This window comes from Electrona antarctica (genome assembly GCF_951216825.1).
Source record: "Electrona antarctica genome assembly, chromosome: 7".
Lineage (NCBI taxonomy): Eukaryota > Metazoa > Chordata > Actinopteri > Myctophiformes > Myctophidae > Electrona > Electrona antarctica.
In genome coordinates, this window is record NC_136812.1 from 55,511,104 (window position 1) to 55,533,828 (window position 22,725).

The following is a 22,725-nucleotide window of genomic DNA, read 5'->3' on the forward strand; positions in this document are numbered from 1 at the left end:
AATCCGACTTACTCCCGAGCACACGGACACAGCTCTCGCTTTGGGTGTACAGAGATTGGATGGACCTCAATAAGGTCCCCCTCACCCCATACTCCCGCAGCACCTCCCACAGGACCTCCCGGGGGACCCGGTCATATGCCTTCTCCAAATCCACAAAACACATGTAGACCGGACATGCATACTCCCATGCCTTCTCCAGGATTCCTGCAAGAGTATAGATCTGGTCAGTTGTTCCACGGCCAGGACGGAATCCACATTGCTCCTCCTGAATCTGAGGTTCGACTATCGGCCGGACCCTCCTTTCGAGCACCTTGGCGTAGACTTTCCCAGGGAGGCTGAGTAATGTGATACCTCTGTAATTGGCACACACCCTCTGATCCCCCTTTTTAAATAGTGGGACCACCACCCCGGTCTGCCATTCCCTCGGCGCTGACCCAGACTTCCACGCAATGTTGATAAGGCGTATCAACCAAGACAGCCCCTCAACACCCAGGGCCTTCAGCATTTCTGGACGAATCTCATCAACCCCCGGAGCTTTGCCACTGTGGAGCTGCTTAACTACCTCAGTGACTTCCTTCCGGGAGATTGACGACGATCCCCCATCATCCTCAGGCTCTGCTCCTGTCAGGGAGGGTGGGTCTGATGTTATTGGGTTTAGGAGTTCCTCAAAGTGTTCCTCCAGAACAACTTTGGTGCCGCCCGAAAGTCCTTCTCCATGGATTCCCCGAACTCCTCCCACACCCGCTGCTTTGCCTCAGTCACAGCCGCGGCTGCTGCCCTTCGAGCCTGTCGGTACCCTGCAACTGCGTCCGGAGTCCCCCGGGATAACATATCCCGGTAGGCCTCCTTCTTCAGTCGGACGGCTTCCCTGACCTCCGCTGTCCACCAGGGAGTTCGAGGGTTACCGCCCCTTGAGGCACCTATGACCTTCTGGCCACAGCTCACAGCTGAGACCATGTAACGTTCAGATATGAACGTTACATGGTAATCGGCAGATATGACCCGGCAAATAATCGGAGATGGGATATCGGGCATAATTTCATAACTGTGCACCCCTACCGAAAATATAATCTATGATACTGAACGTTACATGGTCTCAGTGAAAGTTGAAAACTCCGCTCCGCCTCGTCTCGCACTCGCTACTACTGCAATGTCAGGCCAGCAGTTTGCCTCGGACATTTGCCATTGTAGTGACTAAATATGGCATTCAAATATATACATTTTGAATATCTTAGTTATAATGACATGTTGTTGTCATGTTTTACGGTAACTAACATGTTTAAGGGTAACTGCTGCATAATCACAATGTCACACTCGAGTCCCGCGATCTCTCCCGGTCACCAAAAGCCCCTGTGTCCCCACTGAGATGCTCTAAACCCCCCCAGTCACCAAGCCCCTGTGTCCCCACTGAGATGCTCTAAACCCCCCCAGTCACCAAGCCCCTGTGTCCCCACTGAGATGCTCTAAACCCCCCCAGTCACCAAGCCCCTGTGTCCCCACTGAGATGCTCTAAACCCCCCCCAGTCACCAAAAGCCCCTGTGTCCCCACTGAGATGCTCTAAAGTTTAGAGCATCTCAGTTAGAGTCTAAACCACGGCTAAAGTTCATGCTCACAGTCTGAGAGACCCATGCATGACTCTGTGGTTGGTGGAGCTGGAGAGAGGAGGCTACATAGGTACAGTCAATAAAATAGATAGGAGATTATATAAGTGTGTGCGTGCGTGCGTGCGTGCGTGTCTTGGCCCTGGGGTCCGTATGAGGCACTGGGCAGTATCATGCGTGTCTTAAGTACCAGGTATTATGACTTAAAGGAGAATTCCATACTAAAAGGCTTTCTTACCTTTCTTTGTAGTTGTTACGTCCCCACCAAAGAGGTCCAGGTGTTATTTTGTGCAAAAGTTCCTTATTGGCCCTACCATAAGCCCTAAATGAATTGCATTGAATTGAATGGGGCTATGGGGTGTTGTGCTAATTCGCTTATTTCCATCGCATCGGTGGCAGTAGCTGAACTATCGCTACTGCCTCCTGGGGGTATATGAGTTAATTTGGTGGATATGACAATGTGAGAACCACTGGTTTAAACAATCAAAACATTTGAAAGCGAGCCCAAATAAGCTACTATACAATTTAGAAACAAGCCCCCCAAAAGTAGGAGTGGATGAGGAGTTCAGGTATAGATGACAGTGGAGGGGAAGAAGCTGTTCCTGAGTCTGCTGGACTTGGAACCAAGGTTCCTGTATCGTCTCCCAGAGGGGAGGAGGGAGAACAGACCGTGGTTGGGGTGAGAGGGGTCTTTAATGATATTATGAGCCTTACTCAGGCACCGACTGTCATTTATGGTCTTGATGACAGCGCCTTCCGGTCAGAGGCTGTACAGTTTCCATACCAGACTGTGATACAGTATGTGAGGATGCTCTCAATGGCACAACGGTAGAAGTTCCCCAGTATCTGAGGAGATAGATGGACTTTCTTCAGTCTCCTCAAAAAGAAGAGACGCTGGTGGGCCTTCTTGACCAGAGACGAGGTGTTGAGGGTCCAGGAGAGGTCCTCAGAGATATGGACACCCAGGAATTTAAAGCTGGGGACCCGTTCGACCTCTGCTCCATTGATGTTTATCCAGTTGCAGATGGAGGGAGTAATGTCCAGGTCCTTGGCTGCCACAAGGTCACCAAGCTTGGAGATAAGTTTGGAGGGGATGATGGTGTTGAATGCCGAACTGAAGTCAATAAGGTTTGTAGTCCGTTATGGCCTGGATGCCCTGCCACATGCGTCGCGGATCGTTGGTGTTGAAGTGATCCTCAAGCTTGAGCTTGTGGCTCTGCCTGGCCTGCTTTATGGCCTTGTTCAGCCCTGGCTGAGCAGTAGGCCTGCTTGTCACCTGATCTGAAGGCGGTGTCATGTGCCTTCAGCTGAAGCCGGACCTCACTGTTCATCCACGGCTTTAGGTTGGGAATGGTGATAATCCGTTTAATGGTGGTGACACTGTCAATGTTGGAGCTTATGTGGTTCAGAACAGAGGAGGTGTAGGAGTGAATGTCTGTGTGGGAGTCTATGGTGGCCTGGGTGGCAAACATGCAGGCTCCAGTCTGTAGATTGTAACAGGTTCTGTAGCTCCAAGTCTGCCCCCTCAGGCCATATCTTCACAGATCTGATCAAGGGTTTAATCCGTTTAATGAGTGGAATATACTTGGGGAGGAGAAACAGCTAGAGGTGGTCAGATCGTCCCAGGTGGGGGACAGCTTATATTTGTCAAGTGGATAGAAAAAAAAGGTTAATGTAGGAATGTTTAAGCTTATAAGCAACTCACTTGTAACATTGTTTACATTTTAGGAGTGAATACATACATGTTGCAAGCATGCAAAAATAGCTCATCTACAAGCTCAAATCGTGTCACAGCGCAACTCGCTGTGAGCTTGTAGATCGACTTATTTTCCACTATTCCACAGTGGTCGTCAGAGTCTGCTGACTTGAACCCCATCTGTCTGTCTGTCTGTCTGTCTGTCTGTCTGTCTGTCTGTCTCTCTCTCTCTCTCTCTCTCTCTCTCTCTCTCTCTCTCTCTCTCTCATCTGTGACAGTTACACACGTCCACCACCAGGGGGCGAAATGTATAAGCTAACTGCGCCTGGATCATTTTATGCGCATGCGTGAAACACTTTGACCCGGAAGTCCTTGTCTTGCATCACGTGGTCACGCCTAGTTTTCCAGTACGGTGTAATGTTGTTGTTGAACAAAGAGAAAGAGCTCGTCGTGTCTCTCGGTCATTGTTGATGTTTGTGTCTTTACACATTCTATATTCCAGCTTGGTGGAAATGTCTCGTAAAGGAGGTCAAATGGAGTCTGTACGGCTGAAGATAAATGAACACATGGCGTCGGTGGGAGAGGACATTTTGTGTGTTTTGGACAAACAGCAGCAGAGTGGTGGTGCTGATGTTTGTTGTGTGAAGCTTGATGTCAGAGTGTTTGTATTGGAGCGCCTCAGTATGGCCGCACTGTTCATGTGCAGCCTCTTCCAGAGAGAGACGGAGACACTAGAAACTCTGCTGGAGAAACAAAACAAACTGCTGGACATTGATTTTGATATGGACATCGATCTACACACTGCAGGTTAGTAAACTATGGACAACACAAGCTTAGCTACAGGTAGCATTAAGCTAGCTGAACTCAACTACATTTCCCATTAGCTTCAAGTTGTTGTTCTTCTTGTTCAGGTACATAAGAGTAAAACATATTTTTCAAGGGATTGAAGCTAGAGTTGCAATACTCTCCATTGACAGCCCAAAGATCAAAATAGAAATTTCCGATCTGCTCGTATTAAACAACGTTAAACTCACCAACATTGCAGCTATAGCTACTCCGTACTGTACTACTCCATACTTAGCTTATACCAACTGACTTCAGTTCAGTCGACATGCACACGCACAACTTCCTCGAAAAACATAGAAGCGGCTGACTAAACAAGCGATTTAAACGCTTGTTTCAAGCCGTACATCTTCAGTGGGAGTAGTGTACTCTACTGTACTGTACTACTCCATATTGGATAGTATACCACCAGCTGAAAGCGTCAGCTTTTAAGCGGCGTCCAGCAAACTAAGGCCAGGCGAACAAAGGCGACAGGCGACTTTGTCAAGGCCAGGCGAACAAAGGCGACAGGCGACTTTGTCAAGGCCAGGCGAACAAAGGCGACAGGCGACTTTGTCAAGGCCAGGCGAACAAAGGCGACAGGCGACTTTGTCAAAGTCCGACTTCGTCACTGAACGATAAGCTGTATCATTGATTAGTGACATATATAGTAGTGTGATAGATATAGTAGTGTATAGTAGTATATGTTTAGTGATCTACAATGTGTTTTCTTCCTATTCCTGTCCTCTCTTCTTCCTGGTGGTCGCACAAACACTGGGTTACACCCAGATGTCGCGACACAACTAATCTCATCTATCCTACTCTTTCAACTCACGTCGAGCAAGTGGTAACGGGAGGGCTTTGGAATTGCCACTCGGCTGTGGTGGAAGGCAAATCTGCTTTCATCTCAGCCTACGCATCCTTGCTCTCCCTTAACTTCCTTGCTCTGACTGAGACCTGGATCAGACCAGAAAACACTGCTACGCCCGCGGCTCTGTCAGATGTGTACTCTTTCTCTCACACTCCCAGAGCCGTGCGGACAGGTGGTGGGGCTGGTCTGCTAATTTCCAGAAAATGGAAATACTCTCCTGTTTCACTGTCACAATTCTCTCCTACCTCATTTGAATTTCATGTGGTCACTGTTTCTCATCCAGTCAAGCTCACCATTGCAGTTGTTTATCGCCCACCGGGAAGCAGCTAGACCCACTACTTTCGTTTCTCGCCGCCTTTGACCTAGTTATTTCCCCATCTCCTCCTACCCATGAGGCGGGCAACCAACTGGACCTGATCTTCACCAGAGGCTGCTCTATTGCTAACCTGTCTGTCACTCCTCTTTCCAGTGAAAAGGGTAAGAAACTCTCTGATCACTACTTCATGTCCTACTCTCTCTCTCTCTCCTCTCCCCCCTCACAGCCCCTCCCTACCCACATGATTTCCTCACGTCACAATCTTCGCTCACTTTCCTCCACTGATCTTTCCTCTTCTGTTCTCTCTGCTCTCCCTGCCCCTGAATCCTTTGCTCTTCTATCCCCTGATACCGCCACAGATCTTCTTTTCTCTACTCTATCCTCTTCTCTCGACCATCTCTGTCCCCTCACCACCAGGCCTGCACGCCAAACTCCACCTGCCCCCTGGTTGTCGGACTCAGTGCGGACTGAGAGACGGAGCCTGAGAGCGGCTGAGCGCAAATGGAGAAATGGCAACCTCCTGGAGGACCTTCTCACCTTCCAATCTCTCATTTCTACTTTTTCCTCCTCTCTATCAGCTGCTAAAGCTGCTTTTTTCTGCACTAAAATTCAGGCTTCTGCTTCCAACCCTAAAAAACTCTTTGAAACTTTCTCCTCTCTCCTCCTGGTGCCCTGCGCACTACCCACACCCGTCTGCCTGCCACCCCCCCCTCTCTACCTTCATCTACTCCTCTTGTTTATGGCCTGACAAAGTGGCTCATAATTCTAAATATACGGTGCTCTCCATGGTTTTGATCGAAACGGCAATGTTCTGTCTTCATTTCTTCATCTCGTTTGGAATATAAATGCTTCTAGGGAGAGTTTAGATGTGACACTGCAATGTAATAATGGAAAATGATGTCTCCCTGTTTTGGAGGGTAATGAAAGGTGGGGCTTTTCAGAGTAACATCTGACTCATCTGCTGGGCACTCTAGCACATTTATTCTGAAAGATTCCTGGCGATCCTTACAAAACAAATACGATAATAAATGTCACCAAATGAGAAAAAGCACTTTGAGTTGTTGAGCTGATGCTACCTACCTCTTCTCTCCTCATTCTGTCTGTGTGTAAAGAGGTTTCAGCTGAATATGAGGAGTGGAGATCCAGTCTGGTCCACGAGGAATCACAGCATGATGTGTCACCATTGACATTACTCCACTGGAAGACAAGCTGTGACTCAGGTAAAAAAAAGAAAAACACATCTATCCATCCATATATATAGATTATAATTTAATTTAATGTTGTATGTATGTCACAGTTTTAATATGTATATTGTTTGTTTTTGAGTCTGGCGAAGATGAGGTGGTCTGACGCAAGCCAGCTGTTGCACTGGAAAACCCAACAAATGCATGCTTAGCGTTGAGATGGTAACTTATTTGTTGTATTCCTTCATTCCAGACCAGTGTGTGGAGTCCAGTATGCAGGTGAAGATCACTTCTCCAGCCACAACTGTTTCTGTTAAACAGGAACCTGAAGACCACCTTAAACAGGAACCTGAAGACCACCTGGATCTCAGTAAGTTTCCAGCGCTCTCTCTGTATTTATTGTATTGGTGAAAGTGGGTCGGTACTGACGGTGTAAAGATTAACCTATATGAGTCGGTTATCGATTTTAGCATTAACAGTGTAACAGTGTGATCGATGCATTGACCCCTGCATTGATCGAAATGTATTATGAATGGGACAATGGTTTGGTTGTAAAAGTATTCATGGATTCACCGAAGCTTTACAGTTAATTCTTAACTAACCTGCTGCAGATAATCAGTGATCTAACATTTACTAAGTTATTACTTTCAAAATAATAATGAGTACCTGTCATTCAGCTCGTCTCACATCTTCTATGAGATGACATTCATAGAGTCTTTGTATTATTTTTCTTAGACTTTCTGCACGTTCCTGTGTGTAAAGAGGAGGTTCCACCTGGAGATGAGAGGAGCTCCAGTCTGGTCCAGGAGGAACCACAACCTCCACAGATTAAAGATGAACAAGAGGAGCTACTTCAAAGACCAGAAGAGGATGGTGGGTCAACATTGACATTACTAGCAGTGAACACACTGAACAGTGAAGATGATGATGAAAACAGAGAGACAGAGCCTGTAGCCGGCACCTCAACTGAACACATGAAAACACAAGCTGATGTAGAGCACTGTGGAACATCACAACCAACTAGTGATGACCAGCTCCTCTCTTCACCCTGTTCTGAATCTGACACTGAAGACAGTGATGAGTGGGAGGAGACCAGGGGAGATCAGTCATCTCTGAACACACTGAAATCACAAAACACACAAAATGTGAGAGGACAGTACCAGCTGTCCCAGGACCTGAGATCATCAAAACAAACTCACTCCACGAGGAGTCACACAGGGAAGAAATGTTTAAATTGTACAGATTGTGGCAAAATGTTTAATCAAGAAGGAAATCTAAAAACACACATGAGGATTCATACAGGCGAAAAGCCCTTTTTGTGTACAGTTTGCGGTACAGGCTTTAGTCAGACAGGTAGTCTAAAAAAACACCTGATGATTCACACAGGCGAAAAGCCCGTCTCTTGTACAGTATGTGGTAGAGGTTGTCGCAACACAAGTAATCTATAAACACACATGCTGACCCATACAGGTGAAAAGCCCTTCTCTTGTACAGTATGTGGTAAAGGCTTTACTCAGACAGGTAATCTAAAAACACACATGAGGATTCATACAGGTGAAAAGCCCTTCTCTTGTACAGTATGTGGTAAAGGTTTTTGCAACAAATGTGTTCTAAAAACACACATGATGACTCATACAGGTGAAAAGCCCTTCTCTTGTACAGTATGTGGTAAAGGTTGTGTTAACACAAGTAATCTAAAAACACACATGCGGACTCATACAGGTGAAAATCTTTTCTCTTGTACAGTATGTGGTACAGGCTTTACTCGCACAGCTAAGCTAAAGAGACACATGAGGACTCATCAAGGGGGGAAGCCTTTAGTTTAAGACATATGATCATTCTCATCCAGGATGACAATGATGCAAAAGCAGAGGAATTTCATAATCTGACAATATCAACATAAAATACACTTGTGATGGGTTTTTCTTTTATCTTGTGCATGAATCTTCTAATTCTTCTATGTGTGTGTGTGTGTGTGTGTGTGTGTGTGTGTGTGTGTGTGTGTGTGTGTGTGTGTGTGTGTGTGTGTGTGTGTGTGTGTGTGTGTGTGTGTGTGTGTGTGTGAAAAGGTAATCTTTGTTCACAAAGTGTACAAGTAAAGGGCTTTTTACCTGTATGGCTCCTCATTGTAACAGTTAAAGTGCCCGTTTTGTACAGCATGATTGTGGCTGACGTCTGCAAATTTCCGCCAAACGTGCACACGTTCAACATGATTACATTTATTTCATTTTATCTTGCATCATTCCCTCTCGCTGAAACACTTCACACAAGTTGTAAATAATGTGACAGTGTTGTAATGGAAATAACCTGGATAGAACTTTCTTTTAAAGTCTCTGGATTGGTTGTGCATGCATTTATTTTATTTTATTCACTCTGTAGGTGTAACTGGTATCACACCCTCTATAGACATCAATGGTAATAGATTCACACATTTACAAGTAAATGGTAATGTAGTTCACACATTACCTCACTCTGTAGACGTAACTGGTAATGTATAGTTCACACATACACACCCTCTATAGAGGTCAATGGTGATGCATAAAGTGACTGCATGAAGGCCCCACACCCGGCTGCATGACACATACAATTATTGAATTGTATGTTCATAATATTATGTCCATATCCCATGAAATAAGATTATACTAACATTATACTATGTGCCAATCAATCATTTAGCTGCAGACCCCCTGAAATAACATTTGAGAATAGTAAACTCTTTCTTTCTTTCTTTCGATGATGTTGCTGTTGTTCCCTGCCCCACGGCAACACATTCTGGAAGAGGAAGTTATAGGCTTGTGTGATGAGTTTATAATCTAGTCATGTAATTTCAGTGGCATTGTTATTTAAGTTGTTACAGTATACACTTACTTATGTTGAATACACTTATTGTAAGTCGCTTTGGATAAAAGCGTCTGCTGAATGACTGTAATGTAATGTAATGTACACTTAGTATTTTAAAAACACTTTAAACAGTGAATCATATATAGCACAGTATAGCCTACTGTATGTATAATTAGTAATTGACTCTGGCAAAAGCCAGAAAAAAAGATAGTGTTAAAGTCCTAAATGTATAATTAGCAACTGTTAAAATGCACTTTACAACCGCTGTTGTAATACACATACTGTACCTGTTTTCCCAATGCTGTACATGTTTTCCCTTTTTTTTTGCTTTCTTTATATGATGATTTCCTGTATATTTGCACATCTCTAAATATTCTAATGCATTGAAAATGGTGGACCCTGTTGTAAACTAGTGTAAATGCTTTATCATGGTTCGTCCACAGTTTTTGTAATGACTTGTGCTTTCTTACCCATTCTACATACTGTGAAATATATAGTTCAATCAATCAATCAATCAATCAATCAATCAATCACACAATCAATCAATCACATATTAACAAGTGGATATACAAGTACCTATTTCTTGTAGTGGTGAAACAGTGTTTTTGTATTGTTACTGAAAGTTACACATATTTTCACTGAAAAGTACAAATGAAACATTTGCCACAAACTGCAAATGTGGGGCATGAATCATCATGTGTTGCTTCACCAAATCATCCTATTTGTACTGAGGGTGTGTGCATATCAGAGCCCGGTTTATGTTAGATTGTTTGAGGCCAGATTATTCGTGCCCAATGCTACACTGATTTTGGAGAATGAAGAACCAGTGGTTTGAAAACTGAGACCCAAAACCCAGCAGTTTGAAAACATTATGAAGAAACATTATTAATTATCCAGTTATATTCTTTGTGAATTTGTTCGCACATCATTGGACTAGGGACTAGATTATGTTTAGTTGCAGACAGTGAAGTGGAAGGTTAAATTGTCCTTTTTCTATTGTCCAGTTTCTGTCTATTGTTTCCCCCCTCACACCCACCCCCTTCACCACCATCTCTGATTGGACAATCAGACTCACTCTGTGAGTATTTAGCAGGGCTCTGTTTTGTTTGGTGACACTGTAATCGCTGCAAGTTGTTAAGACCTTAACTTCTCTTCTGGACTAGGGAATAGGTTTTTCTCTAAAATTGCGTTGTACTTCACTTGACGAGGGAGTTAATATTTAATTTTAAGGGTTAAGGGGGGAAACAGTGGAACTGTTTGCATCTACTGTTGTCTAAAATAAATAAAAAAGCTCTGAAAAATGTCTTTACTACAAACACTGAAGTCCATGGTCAATGAGCGGCTATCGGCAGCTGCTGAAGAGATATTTGGGACCATTGGAAGAATTCTAACAGAATATGAGGACGAAGCTTTCCACTTGAAGCAAGAAATTGTCCGCCACCGCAGACTGCTGGATACAGATTTAAAATGTGGCACCGAATTACATCACAGAGCAGGTTGGTAAAATTACTTACACAATTACTTACAAAATATGTTTGGGAAAGGGGGATGCATTTCAGAGCAATTGCCCTGGGAATGGTAGGTATAATACTAACTAATTTGGTGGGGGAAAATAAAGATTTGCATTTGTCTGTTATGTTTCCTCTAAGTGTATTGTCTTTTGCCCAGACATCCAGAAACTTCCTTTGTGTAAAAGCTGCCCTGTGCAGCAGGAGAGGAACTCCAGTTTGGTTCAGGAGGAACCAGAGCCTCTGCAGATTAAAGAAGAACAAGACAAAATGCTTTTCGGACCAGAGGAGGGGTTGACATTACTAGCTGTGGAAAGTGAAGATGGCGTTGAAATTGCAAACAGAGTGGCAGGGCCTGTAGCCAGCACTTCAACCGAACACAAGACAACACAAGCTGATGCAGAGGACTGTGGAACTGTGGAACATGACGACAACAAACTAGTGATGACCAGCGACCCACATCTCACTGAAAAAGTTGACCAGTGGGAGGAATATCAGTCGGCTTTAAAAATACTGAAATTCCACAAGATTTCTGGAGTTATTTGTGAAGTGGAGGGATTGTCTTTGAGCAACACTCTTTCCCATGACGTAACATTCTTGAAAGAGACCCAATCCACGAGTCGCACAGAGAAGGACATCTTCAGTTGCACATACTGTGGCAAAATGTTTAATGGAAAGGGAACTCTGAATACGCACACAATGATTCATACAGTTTGTAGCAAAGGTTGTAGTGGCAGGAGTACGTTAAAATTACACATGATGTCCCATACAAGGGGAAAGCCTGTTACTTGTGTAGTTTGTGGCAAAAGGTTTAATCTAAAGTGTGATCTAAAAACACACATGACAACTCATACGGGGGAAAGACCATTTACTTGTACGGTTTGTGGCAAAGGCTGTAGTCACATGGGTAACCTAAAAATACATATGAGGACTCATACAGGGGAAAAGCCCATTAATTGTACTGTGTGTGGCAAAGGATGTATTAACACAAGTCACCTTAAAATACACATGATGACTCATATGGGGGAATAGACATTGATGTACTTGTGCCAGAGTTGGCAGACCAACTGCAAAGCAGTCAAAACAAGACTACTGTATATATTTTGCAACGTGTGCCTGCGGGTTCGAATCCTGATCCAGACGAACTTTTCTGCGTGCCTTCCCCACCATCTCTCTACTTGTATAGAATGACAATAAAACTCATTGAACCTTGAACCTTGAATGTATATTTCTTCATGATAAGGAGAGCAACAGGTACAGTGATTGAAATTAATTTCTGTTGCCGGTCCTTTGACCACCATAACTTATTATGGAAAGTAAACTGTCACTGTAATGCCTGCATGTGTTCACATTAGTATTAGCATCTTAACATGGTGGATATGCCTATTATTTTCTTTAGCCATAAAGTAAATCAATCAATCATCCAATTACATTAGTATTCATGCAATAATTATGTTCATTGATATGCAGTAAATAATGTTGGTGAATGCTGACAAGATGCTGGTTTTTTGTAGCTGTGTGTTGCTGTGTGTTGTTTAGATTGTTACATCTACATACTACATAATGTAGTAGATTCCAGAGAGACATTTGTTTCTTTTTTAGAGGTGTTTTTATAAACTCTTGAAAAGTATGTACACTGTATGAATGTGTTTTGTTTTGTTTAATAAAGGTTTCATCACTACAGGTCATCTGTGTGTGTTTTATCATGCACATATTCAACTTATTGTTTGCCCACAATGACAAGGATATCCAGAGGTTCTGTAGAAATGTGTAGTAAAAGTAGAAATATAAGGAGTTAAATACAATAATGTATTTGGCACCAATTTATTAAATAAAGGTTAAAAAGCACTATAAGATTTTTACATCTGTGGGAGACCAATGTCCTATAGGGTTCTATAGGGGTGTGAGTGTGGCGTGATTTCTTTCTACGTCCGAGCATTTCTTTCTACGCCTGCCTATAATACAAGATAATGACAGCTTGGCACGCACGACAGTAACTTTTATTTTTGTAGAAGAGAGCAAACTAATATTGTTTATGCCGTTGGCCTGTTTATATTTATACATGTGTACCTTGAAACATTATTGTACTGTAAAAAGGTCTCTTTTCCCTTGATCTTTATCTTTTTAGTATTAGTTTAATATAATTAGATTAATACAGGATAATCAACACTAACACTTTAATTTAGTTGTTCAATCATTCAATCAAAGCAAACAATATTAGTTTGCCTCTTCTACAAAAATTAAAGCGTGTTGCCATTCTCTTGTAGGCTACTTGTATTATTTACCATGTCTATGCTCGGACGTAGAAAGAAATCACGCGCGCGCGTGTGTGTGTGTGTGTGTGTGTGTGTGTGTGTGTGTGTGTGTGTGTGTGTGTGTGTGTGTGTGTTTTCCCCCCTTATTTACCCAGGGTAGTAGCAACGCCCTGCACATAGAAACACACATTCAAACCTGGGAGCTGACCAGTACAACCACAGTCTGATACTGTTGGCCACTAAGCAGCCCCACTTGAGCAAGTCACTGCCTTGCTCAAGGGCACTTCAGCGGTGTTGGGTGAGTGATGACCAATCACTTTCCGACCCAGATTGTTCCTGCCTGTCCGGGGAATCGAACTGACAACCTTTCAGCAACAAGGACTCTCCTTTTAGGCCCACACAAACCAAGCGCTGCTGCTCCGGTGTGTGTGTGTGTGTGTGTGTGTGTGTGTGTGTGTGTGTGTGGGTGTGTGTGTGTGTGGGGGGGGGGGGACAACAACGACATTTAACAATTTGAAACACTTCACACAAGTCGTAAATAATGTGACAGTGTTGTAATGGAAATAACCTGGATAGAACTTTCTTTTAAAGTCTCTGGATTGGTTGTGCGTGCATTTATTTTATTTTATTCACTCTGTAGGCGTAACTGGTATCACACCTACACACCCTCTATAGACATCAATGGTTGAGGCTGAAGTGATTGAAAAATAAGCAGGTAGGCGGCCTAATGTTAGTGAAGTTGTCGCTGATCATAATTATGTAGAAGCAGTGCAATGTTGGTGTGTGCGGTACAGTGTTTGTTTTTGGCTGCTGCTGTGCCATGCTCTTGCCTCTTTGTCTGCGTGCGAAAGAGTAACTATTCCGTTTGCATTATTTATAGGCTATTTGATGATTATGCGTAAAGCCATGCTCAGTGGGAGTATGGTGCTCCAGTGGCTGACTGGATGAAGTAAGTGTTGTTGACCGTTGTTTTTTTCTCTGTGGAGTATGAAGCTGTAGTATTAATGAGTACAAGTAGATGATTTGATTATAGATAAGTGAGCGCTATGATATTAAAATGGACTGAGCTGTGATTGTGCCGTACTGCGCAAAATGGAGCCGGCCGGTGGCCACTGGCCTATAAATTCATATCATGCTTGTTGGTGAAATATAAACATCTAAAATGGTTCAGTAATAATTAGCATAGGTTATTATTAACGAAAAACATCTAATACTATTTTAAATTGGTCTAGTAAGTTAGTAACTAATCAGAAGCAGCAACCATGCAGAGCTATACCAATCAGATTAAATAGGCTAAAACGTTTGACAAGCAATATTAAAAATACAACTAACACAATGATATGTTTCATTGTATATACATTTAGAACACTATTTGCACTGTTATTTAAACCGTAAAACTATATGTCCAAAAGTAATGGGAAATGTCATTTTTGTGCGTGGTTTTGACATAATGACGTCATAGGGCCGGTGACTATCACAGATGTCAGGGCCGATTTTCATAGCCAGTCTGTGTGTGTGTGTGTGTGTGTGTGTGTGTGTGTGTGTGTGTGTGTGTGTGTGTGTGTGTGTGTGTGTGTGTGTGTGTGTGTGTGTGTGTGTGTGAAGGGGACGATGACAACAACGACATTTAACAATTTGAAACACTTCACACAAGTCATAAATAATGTGACAGTGTTGTAATGGAAATAACCTGGGATAGAACATTCTTTTAAAGGCTCTGCTCCTGTCAGGGAGGGTGGGTCTGATGTTATTGGGTTTAGGAGTTCCTCAAAGTGTTCCTCCAGAACAACTTTGGTGCCGCCCGAAAGTCCTTCTCCATGGATTCCCCGAACTCCTCCCACACCCGCTGCTTTGCCTCAGTCACAGCCGCGGCTGCTGCCCTTCGAGCCTGTCGGTACCCTGCAACTGCGTCCGGAGTCCCCCGGGATAACATATCCCGGTAGGCCTCCTTCTTCAGTCGGACGGCTTCCCTGACCTCCGCTGTCCACCAGGGAGTTCGAGGGTTACCGCCCCTTGAGGCACCTATGACCTTCTGGCCACAGCTCACAGCTGAGACCATGTAACGTTCAGATATGAACGTTACATGGTAATCGGCAGATATGACCCGGCAAATAATCGGAGATGGGATATCGGGCATAATTTCATAACTGTGCACCCCTACCGAAAATATAATCTATGATACTGAACGTTACATGGTCTCAGTGAAAGTTGAAAACTCCGCTCCGCCTCGTCTCGCACTCGCTACTACTGCAATGTCAGGCCAGCAGTTTGCCTCGGACATTTGCCATTGTAGTGACTAAATATGGCATTCAAATATATACATTTTGAATATCTTAGTTATAATGACATGTTGTTGTCATGTTTTACGGTAACTAACATGTTTAAGGGTAACTGCTGCATAATCACAATGTCACACTCGAGTCCCGCGATCTCTCCCGGTCACCAAAAGCCCCTGTGTCCCCACTGAGATGCTCTAAACCCCCCCAGTCACCAAGCCCCTGTGTCCCCACTGAGATGCTCTAAACCCCCCCAGTCACCAAGCCCCTGTGTCCCCACTGAGATGCTCTAAACCCCCCCAGTCACCAAGCCCCTGTGTCCCCACTGAGATGCTCTAAACCCCCCCCAGTCACCAAAAGCCCCTGTGTCCCCACTGAGATGCTCTAAAGTTTAGAGCATCTCAGTTAGAGTCTAAACCACGGCTAAAGTTCATGCTCACAGTCTGAGAGACCCATGCATGACTCTGTGGTTGGTGGAGCTGGAGAGAGGAGGCTACATAGGTACAGTCAATAAAATAGATAGGAGATTATATAAGTGTGTGCGTGCGTGCGTGCGTGCGTGTCTTGGCCCTGGGGTCCGTATGAGGCACTGGGCAGTATCATGCGTGTCTTAAGTACCAGGTATTATGACTTAAAGGAGAATTCCATACTAAAAGGCTTTCTTACCTTTCTTTGTAGTTGTTACGTCCCCACCAAAGAGGTCCAGGTGTTATTTTGTGCAAAAGTTCCTTATTGGCCCTACCATAAGCCCTAAATGAATTGCATTGAATTGAATGGGGCTATGGGGTGTTGTGCTAATTCGCTTATTTCCATCGCATCGGTGGCAGTAGCTGAACTATCGCTACTGCCTCCTGGGGGTATATGAGTTAATTTGGTGGATATGACAATGTGAGAACCACTGGTTTAAACAATCAAAACATTTGAAAGCGAGCCCAAATAAGCTACTATACAATTTAGAAACAAGCCCCCCAAAAGTAGGAGTGGATGAGGAGTTCAGGTATAGATGACAGTGGAGGGGAAGAAGCTGTTCCTGAGTCTGCTGGACTTGGAACCAAGGTTCCTGTATCGTCTCCCAGAGGGGAGGAGGGAGAACAGACCGTGGTTGGGGTGAGAGGGGTCTTTAATGATATTATGAGCCTTACTCAGGCACCGACTGTCATTTATGGTCTTGATGACAGCGCCTTCCGGTCAGAGGCTGTACAGTTTCCATACCAGACTGTGATACAGTATGTGAGGATGCTCTCAATGGCACAACGGTAGAAGTTCCCCAGTATCTGAGGAGATAGATGGACTTTCTTCAGTCTCCTCAAAAAGAAGAGACGCTGGTGGGCCTTCTTGACCAGAGACGAGGTGTTGAGGGTCCAGGAGAGGTCCTCAGAGATATGGACACCCAGGAATTTAAAGCTGGGGACCCGTTCGACCTCTGCTCCATTGATGTTTATCCAGTTGCAGATGGAGGGAGTAATGTCCAGGTCCTTGGCTGCCACAAGGTCACCAAGCTTGGAGATAAGTTTGGAGGGGATGATGGTGTTGAATGCCGAACTGAAGTCAATAAGGTTTGTAGTCCGTTATGGCCTGGATGCCCTGCCACATGCGTCGCGGATCGTTGGTGTTGAAGTGATCCTCAAGCTTGAGCTTGTGGCTCTGCCTGGCCTGCTTTATGGCCTTGTTCAGCCCTGGCTGAGCAGTAGGCCTGCTTGTCACCTGATCTGAAGGCGGTGTCATGTGCCTTCAGCTGAAGCCGGACCTCACTGTTCATCCACGGCTTTAGGTTGGGAATGGTGATAATCCGTTTAATGGTGGTGACACTGTCAATGTTGGAGCTTATGTGGTTCAGAACAGAGGAGGTGTAGGAGTGAATGTCTGTGTGGGAGTCTATGGTGGCCTGGGTGGCAAACATGCAGGCTCCAGTCTGTAGATTGTAACAGGTTCTGTAGCTCCAAGTCTGCCCCCTCAGGCCATATCTTCACAGATCTGATCAAGGGTTTAATCCGTTTAATGAGTGGAATATACTTGGGGAGGAGAAACAGCTAGAGGTGGTCAGATCGTCCCAGGTGGGGGACAGCTTATATTTGTCAAGTGGATAGAAAAAAAAGGTTAATGTAGGAATGTTTAAGCTTATAAGCAACTCACTTGTAACATTGTTTACATTTTAGGAGTGAATACATACATGTTGCAAGCATGCAAAAATAGCTCATCTACAAGCTCAAATCGTGTCACAGCGCAACTCGCTGTGAGCTTGTAGATCGACTTATTTTCCACTATTCCACAGTGGTCGTCAGAGTCTGCTGACTTGAACCCCATCTGTCTGTCTGTCTGTCTGTCTGTCTGTCTGTCTGTCTGTCTGTCTGTCTCTCTCTCTCTCTCTCTCTCTCTCTCTCTCTCTCTCTCTCTCTCTCATCTGTGACAGTTACACACGTCCACCACCAGGGGGCGAAATGTATAAGCTAACTGCGCCTGGATCATTTTATGCGCATGCGTGAAACACTTTGACCCGGAAGTCCTTGTCTTGCATCACGTGGTCACGCCTAGTTTTCCAGTACGGTGTAATGTTGTTGTTGAACAAAGAGAAAGAGCTCGTCGTGTCTCTCGGTCATTGTTGATGTTTGTGTCTTTACACATTCTATATTCCAGCTTGGTGGAAATGTCTCGTAAAGGAGGTCAAATGGAGTCTGTACGGCTGAAGATAAATGAACACATGGCGTCGGTGGGAGAGGACATTTTGTGTGTTTTGGACAAACAGCAGCAGAGTGGTGGTGCTGATGTTTGTTGTGTGAAGCTTGATGTCAGAGTGTTTGTATTGGAGCGCCTCAGTATGGCCGCACTGTTCATGTGCAGCCTCTTCCAGAGAGAGACGGAGACACTAGAAACTCTGCTGGAGAAACAAAACAAACTGCTGGACATTGATTTTGATATGGACATCGATCTACACACTGCAGGTTAGTAAACTATGGACAACACAAGCTTAGCTACAGGTAGCATTAAGCTAGCTGAACTCAACTACATTTCCCATTAGCTTCAAGTTGTTGTTCTTCTTGTTCAGGTACATAAGAGTAAAACATATTTTTCAAGGGATTGAAGCTAGAGTTGCAATACTCTCCATTGACAGCCCAAAGATCAAAATAGAAATTTCCGATCTGCTCGTATTAAACAACGTTAAACTCACCAACATTGCAGCTATAGCTACTCCGTACTGTACTACTCCATACTTAGCTTATACCAACTGACTTCAGTTCAGTCGACATGCACACGCACAACTTCCTCGAAAAACATAGAAGCGGCTGACTAAACAAGCGATTTAAACGCTTGTTTCAAGCCGTACATCTTCAGTGGGAGTAGTGTACTCTACTGTACTGTACTACTCCATATTGGATAGTATACCACCAGCTGAAAGCGTCAGCTTTTAAGCGGCGTCCAGCAAACTAAGGCCAGGCGAACAAAGGCGACAGGCGACTTTGTCAAGGCCAGGCGAACAAAGGCGACAGGCGACTTTGTCAAGGCCAGGCGAACAAAGGCGACAGGCGACTTTGTCAAGGCCAGGCGAACAAAGGCGACAGGCGACTTTGTCAAAGTCCGACTTCGTCACTGAACGATAAGCTGTATCATTGATTAGTGACATATATAGTAGTGTGATAGATATAGTAGTGTATAGTAGTATATGTTTAGTGATCTACAATGTGTTTTCTTCCTATTCCTGTCCTCTCTTCTTCCTGGTGGTCGCACAAACACTGGGTTACACCCAGATGTCGCGACACAACTAATCTCATCTATCCTACTCTTTCAACTCACGTCGAGCAAGTGGTAACGGGAGGGCTTTGGAATTGCCACTCGGCTGTGGTGGAAGGCAAATCTGCTTTCATCTCAGCCTACGCATCCTTGCTCTCCCTTAACTTCCTTGCTCTGACTGAGACCTGGATCAGACCAGAAAACACTGCTACGCCCGCGGCTCTGTCAGATGTGTACTCTTTCTCTCACACTCCCAGAGCCGTGCGGACAGGTGGTGGGGCTGGTCTGCTAATTTCCAGAAAATGGAAATACTCTCCTGTTTCACTGTCACAATTCTCTCCTACCTCATTTGAATTTCATGTGGTCACTGTTTCTCATCCAGTCAAGCTCACCATTGCAGTTGTTTATCGCCCACCGGGAAGCAGCTAGACCCACTACTTTCGTTTCTCGCCGCCTTTGACCTAGTTATTTCCCCATCTCCTCCTACCCATGAGGCGGGCAACCAACTGGACCTGATCTTCACCAGAGGCTGCTCTATTGCTAACCTGTCTGTCACTCCTCTTTCCAGTGAAAAGGGTAAGAAACTCTCTGATCACTACTTCATGTCCTACTCTCTCTCTCTCTCCTCTCCCCCCTCACAGCCCCTCCCTACCCACATGATTTCCTCACGTCACAATCTTCGCTCACTTTCCTCCACTGATCTTTCCTCTTCTGTTCTCTCTGCTCTCCCTGCCCCTGAATCCTTTGCTCTTCTATCCCCTGATACCGCCACAGATCTTCTTTTCTCTACTCTATCCTCTTCTCTCGACCATCTCTGTCCCCTCACCACCAGGCCTGCACGCCAAACTCCACCTGCCCCCTGGTTGTCGGACTCAGTGCGGACTGAGAGACGGAGCCTGAGAGCGGCTGAGCGCAAATGGAGAAATGGCAACCTCCTGGAGGACCTTCTCACCTTCCAATCTCTCATTTCTACTTTTTCCTCCTCTCTATCAGCTGCTAAAGCTGCTTTTTTCTGCACTAAAATTCAGGCTTCTGCTTCCAACCCTAAAAAACTCTTTGAAACTTTCTCCTCTCTCCTCCTGGTGCCCTGCGCACTACCCACACCCGTCTGCCTGCCACCCCCCCCTCTCTACCTTCATCTACTCCTCTTGTTTATGGCCTGACAAAGTGGCTCATAATTCTAAATATACGGTGCTCTCCATGGTTTTGATCGAAACGGCAATGTTCTGTCTTCATTTCTTCATCTCGTTTGGAATATAAATGCTTCTAGGGAGAGTTTAGATGTGACACTGCAATGTAATAATGGAAAATGATGTCTCCCTGTTTTGGAGGGTAATGAAAGGTGGGGCTTTTCAGAGTAACATCTGACTCATCTGCTGGGCACTCTAGCACATTTATTCTGAAAGATTCCTGGCGATCCTTACAAAACAAATACGATAATAAATGTCACCAAATGAGAAAAAGCACTTTGAGTTGTTGAGCTGATGCTACCTACCTCTTCTCTCCTCATTCTGTCTGTGTGTAAAGAGGTTTCAGCTGAATATGAGGAGTGGAGATCCAGTCTGGTCCACGAGGAATCACAGCATGATGTGTCACCATTGACATTACTCCACTGGAAGACAAGCTGTGACTCAGGTAAAAAAAAGAAAAACACATCTATCCATCCATATATATAGATTATAATTTAATTTAATGTTGTATGTATGTCACAGTTTTAATATGTATATTGTTTGTTTTTGAGTCTGGCGAAGATGAGGTGGTCTGACGCAAGCCAGCTGTTGCACTGGAAAACCCAACAAATGCATGCTTAGCGTTGAGATGGTAACTTATTTGTTGTATTCCTTCATTCCAGACCAGTGTGTGGAGTCCAGTATGCAGGTGAAGATCACTTCTCCAGCCACAACTGTTTCTGTTAAACAGGAACCTGAAGACCACCTTAAACAGGAACCTGAAGACCACCTGGATCTCAGTAAGTTTCCAGCGCTCTCTCTGTATTTATTGTATTGGTGAAAGTGGGTCGGTACTGACGGTGTAAAGATTAACCTATATGAGTCGGTTATCGATTTTAGCATTAACAGTGTAACAGTGTGATCGATGCATTGACCCCTGCATTGATCGAAATGTATTATGAATGGGACAATGGTTTGGTTGTAAAAGTATTCATGGATTCACCGAAGCTTTACAGTTAATTCTTAACTAACCTGCTGCAGATAATCAGTGATCTAACATTTACTAAGTTATTACTTTCAAAATAATAATGAGTACCTGTCATTCAGCTCGTCTCACATCTTCTATGAGATGACATTCATAGAGTCTTTGTATTATTTTTCTTAGACTTTCTGCACGTTCCTGTGTGTAAAGAGGAGGTTCCACCTGGAGATGAGAGGAGCTCCAGTCTGGTCCAGGAGGAACCACAACCTCCACAGATTAAAGATGAACAAGAGGAGCTACTTCAAAGACCAGAAGAGGATGGTGGGTCAACATTGACATTACTAGCAGTGAACACACTGAACAGTGAAGATGATGATGAAAACAGAGAGACAGAGCCTGTAGCCGGCACCTCAACTGAACACATGAAAACACAAGCTGATGTAGAGCACTGTGGAACATCACAACCAACTAGTGATGACCAGCTCCTCTCTTCACCCTGTTCTGAATCTGACACTGAAGACAGTGATGAGTGGGAGGAGACCAGGGGAGATCAGTCATCTCTGAACACACTGAAATCACAAAACACACAAAATGTGAGAGGACAGTACCAGCTGTCCCAGGACCTGAGATCATCAAAACAAACTCACTCCACGAGGAGTCACACAGGGAAGAAATGTTTAAATTGTACAGATTGTGGCAAAATGTTTAATCAAGAAGGAAATCTAAAAACACACATGAGGATTCATACAGGCGAAAAGCCCTTTTTGTGTACAGTTTGCGGTACAGGCTTTAGTCAGACAGGTAGTCTAAAAAAACACCTGATGATTCACACAGGCGAAAAGCCCGTCTCTTGTACAGTATGTGGTAGAGGTTGTCGCAACACAAGTAATCTATAAACACACATGCTGACCCATACAGGTGAAAAGCCCTTCTCTTGTACAGTATGTGGTAAAGGCTTTACTCAGACAGGTAATCTAAAAACACACATGAGGATTCATACAGGTGAAAAGCCCTTCTCTTGTACAGTATGTGGTAAAGGTTTTTGCAACAAATGTGTTCTAAAAACACACATGATGACTCATACAGGTGAAAAGCCCTTCTCTTGTACAGTATGTGGTAAAGGTTGTGTTAACACAAGTAATCTAAAAACACACATGCGGACTCATACAGGTGAAAATCTTTTCTCTTGTACAGTATGTGGTACAGGCTTTACTCGCACAGCTAAGCTAAAGAGACACATGAGGACTCATCAAGGGGGGAAGCCTTTAGTTTAAGACATATGATCATTCTCATCCAGGATGACAATGATGCAAAAGCAGAGGAATTTCATAATCTGACAATATCAACATAAAATACACTTGTGATGGGTTTTTCTTTTATCTTGTGCATGAATCTTCTAATTCTTCTATGTGTGTGTGTGTGTGTGTGTGTGTGTGTGTGTGTGTGTGTGTGTGTGTGTGTGTGTGTGTGTGTGTGT

General features: G+C 44.2%; 1 protein-coding gene across 1 annotated transcript in view; it reads left to right on the plus strand.

The window, feature by feature from the left end:
* LOC306926370 (uncharacterized protein) overlaps positions 1-22,522 on the plus strand; it is a gene marked incomplete at its 3' end in the record, with an annotated part of 34,889 nt that extends 12,367 nt beyond the window's left edge. The window contains exons 5-9 of the mRNA XM_079505634.1: positions 6,745-6,861; positions 7,227-7,364; positions 20,950-21,066; positions 21,432-21,569; positions 22,443-22,522. Coding sequence (XP_079361760.1) covers positions 6,745-6,861; positions 7,227-7,364; positions 20,950-21,066; positions 21,432-21,569; positions 22,443-22,522 — 590 coding nt within the window. The remainder of the gene's footprint in view (positions 1-6,744; positions 6,862-7,226; positions 7,365-20,949; positions 21,067-21,431; positions 21,570-22,442) is intronic.
* Positions 22,523-22,725: the final 203 nt, after the last annotated feature.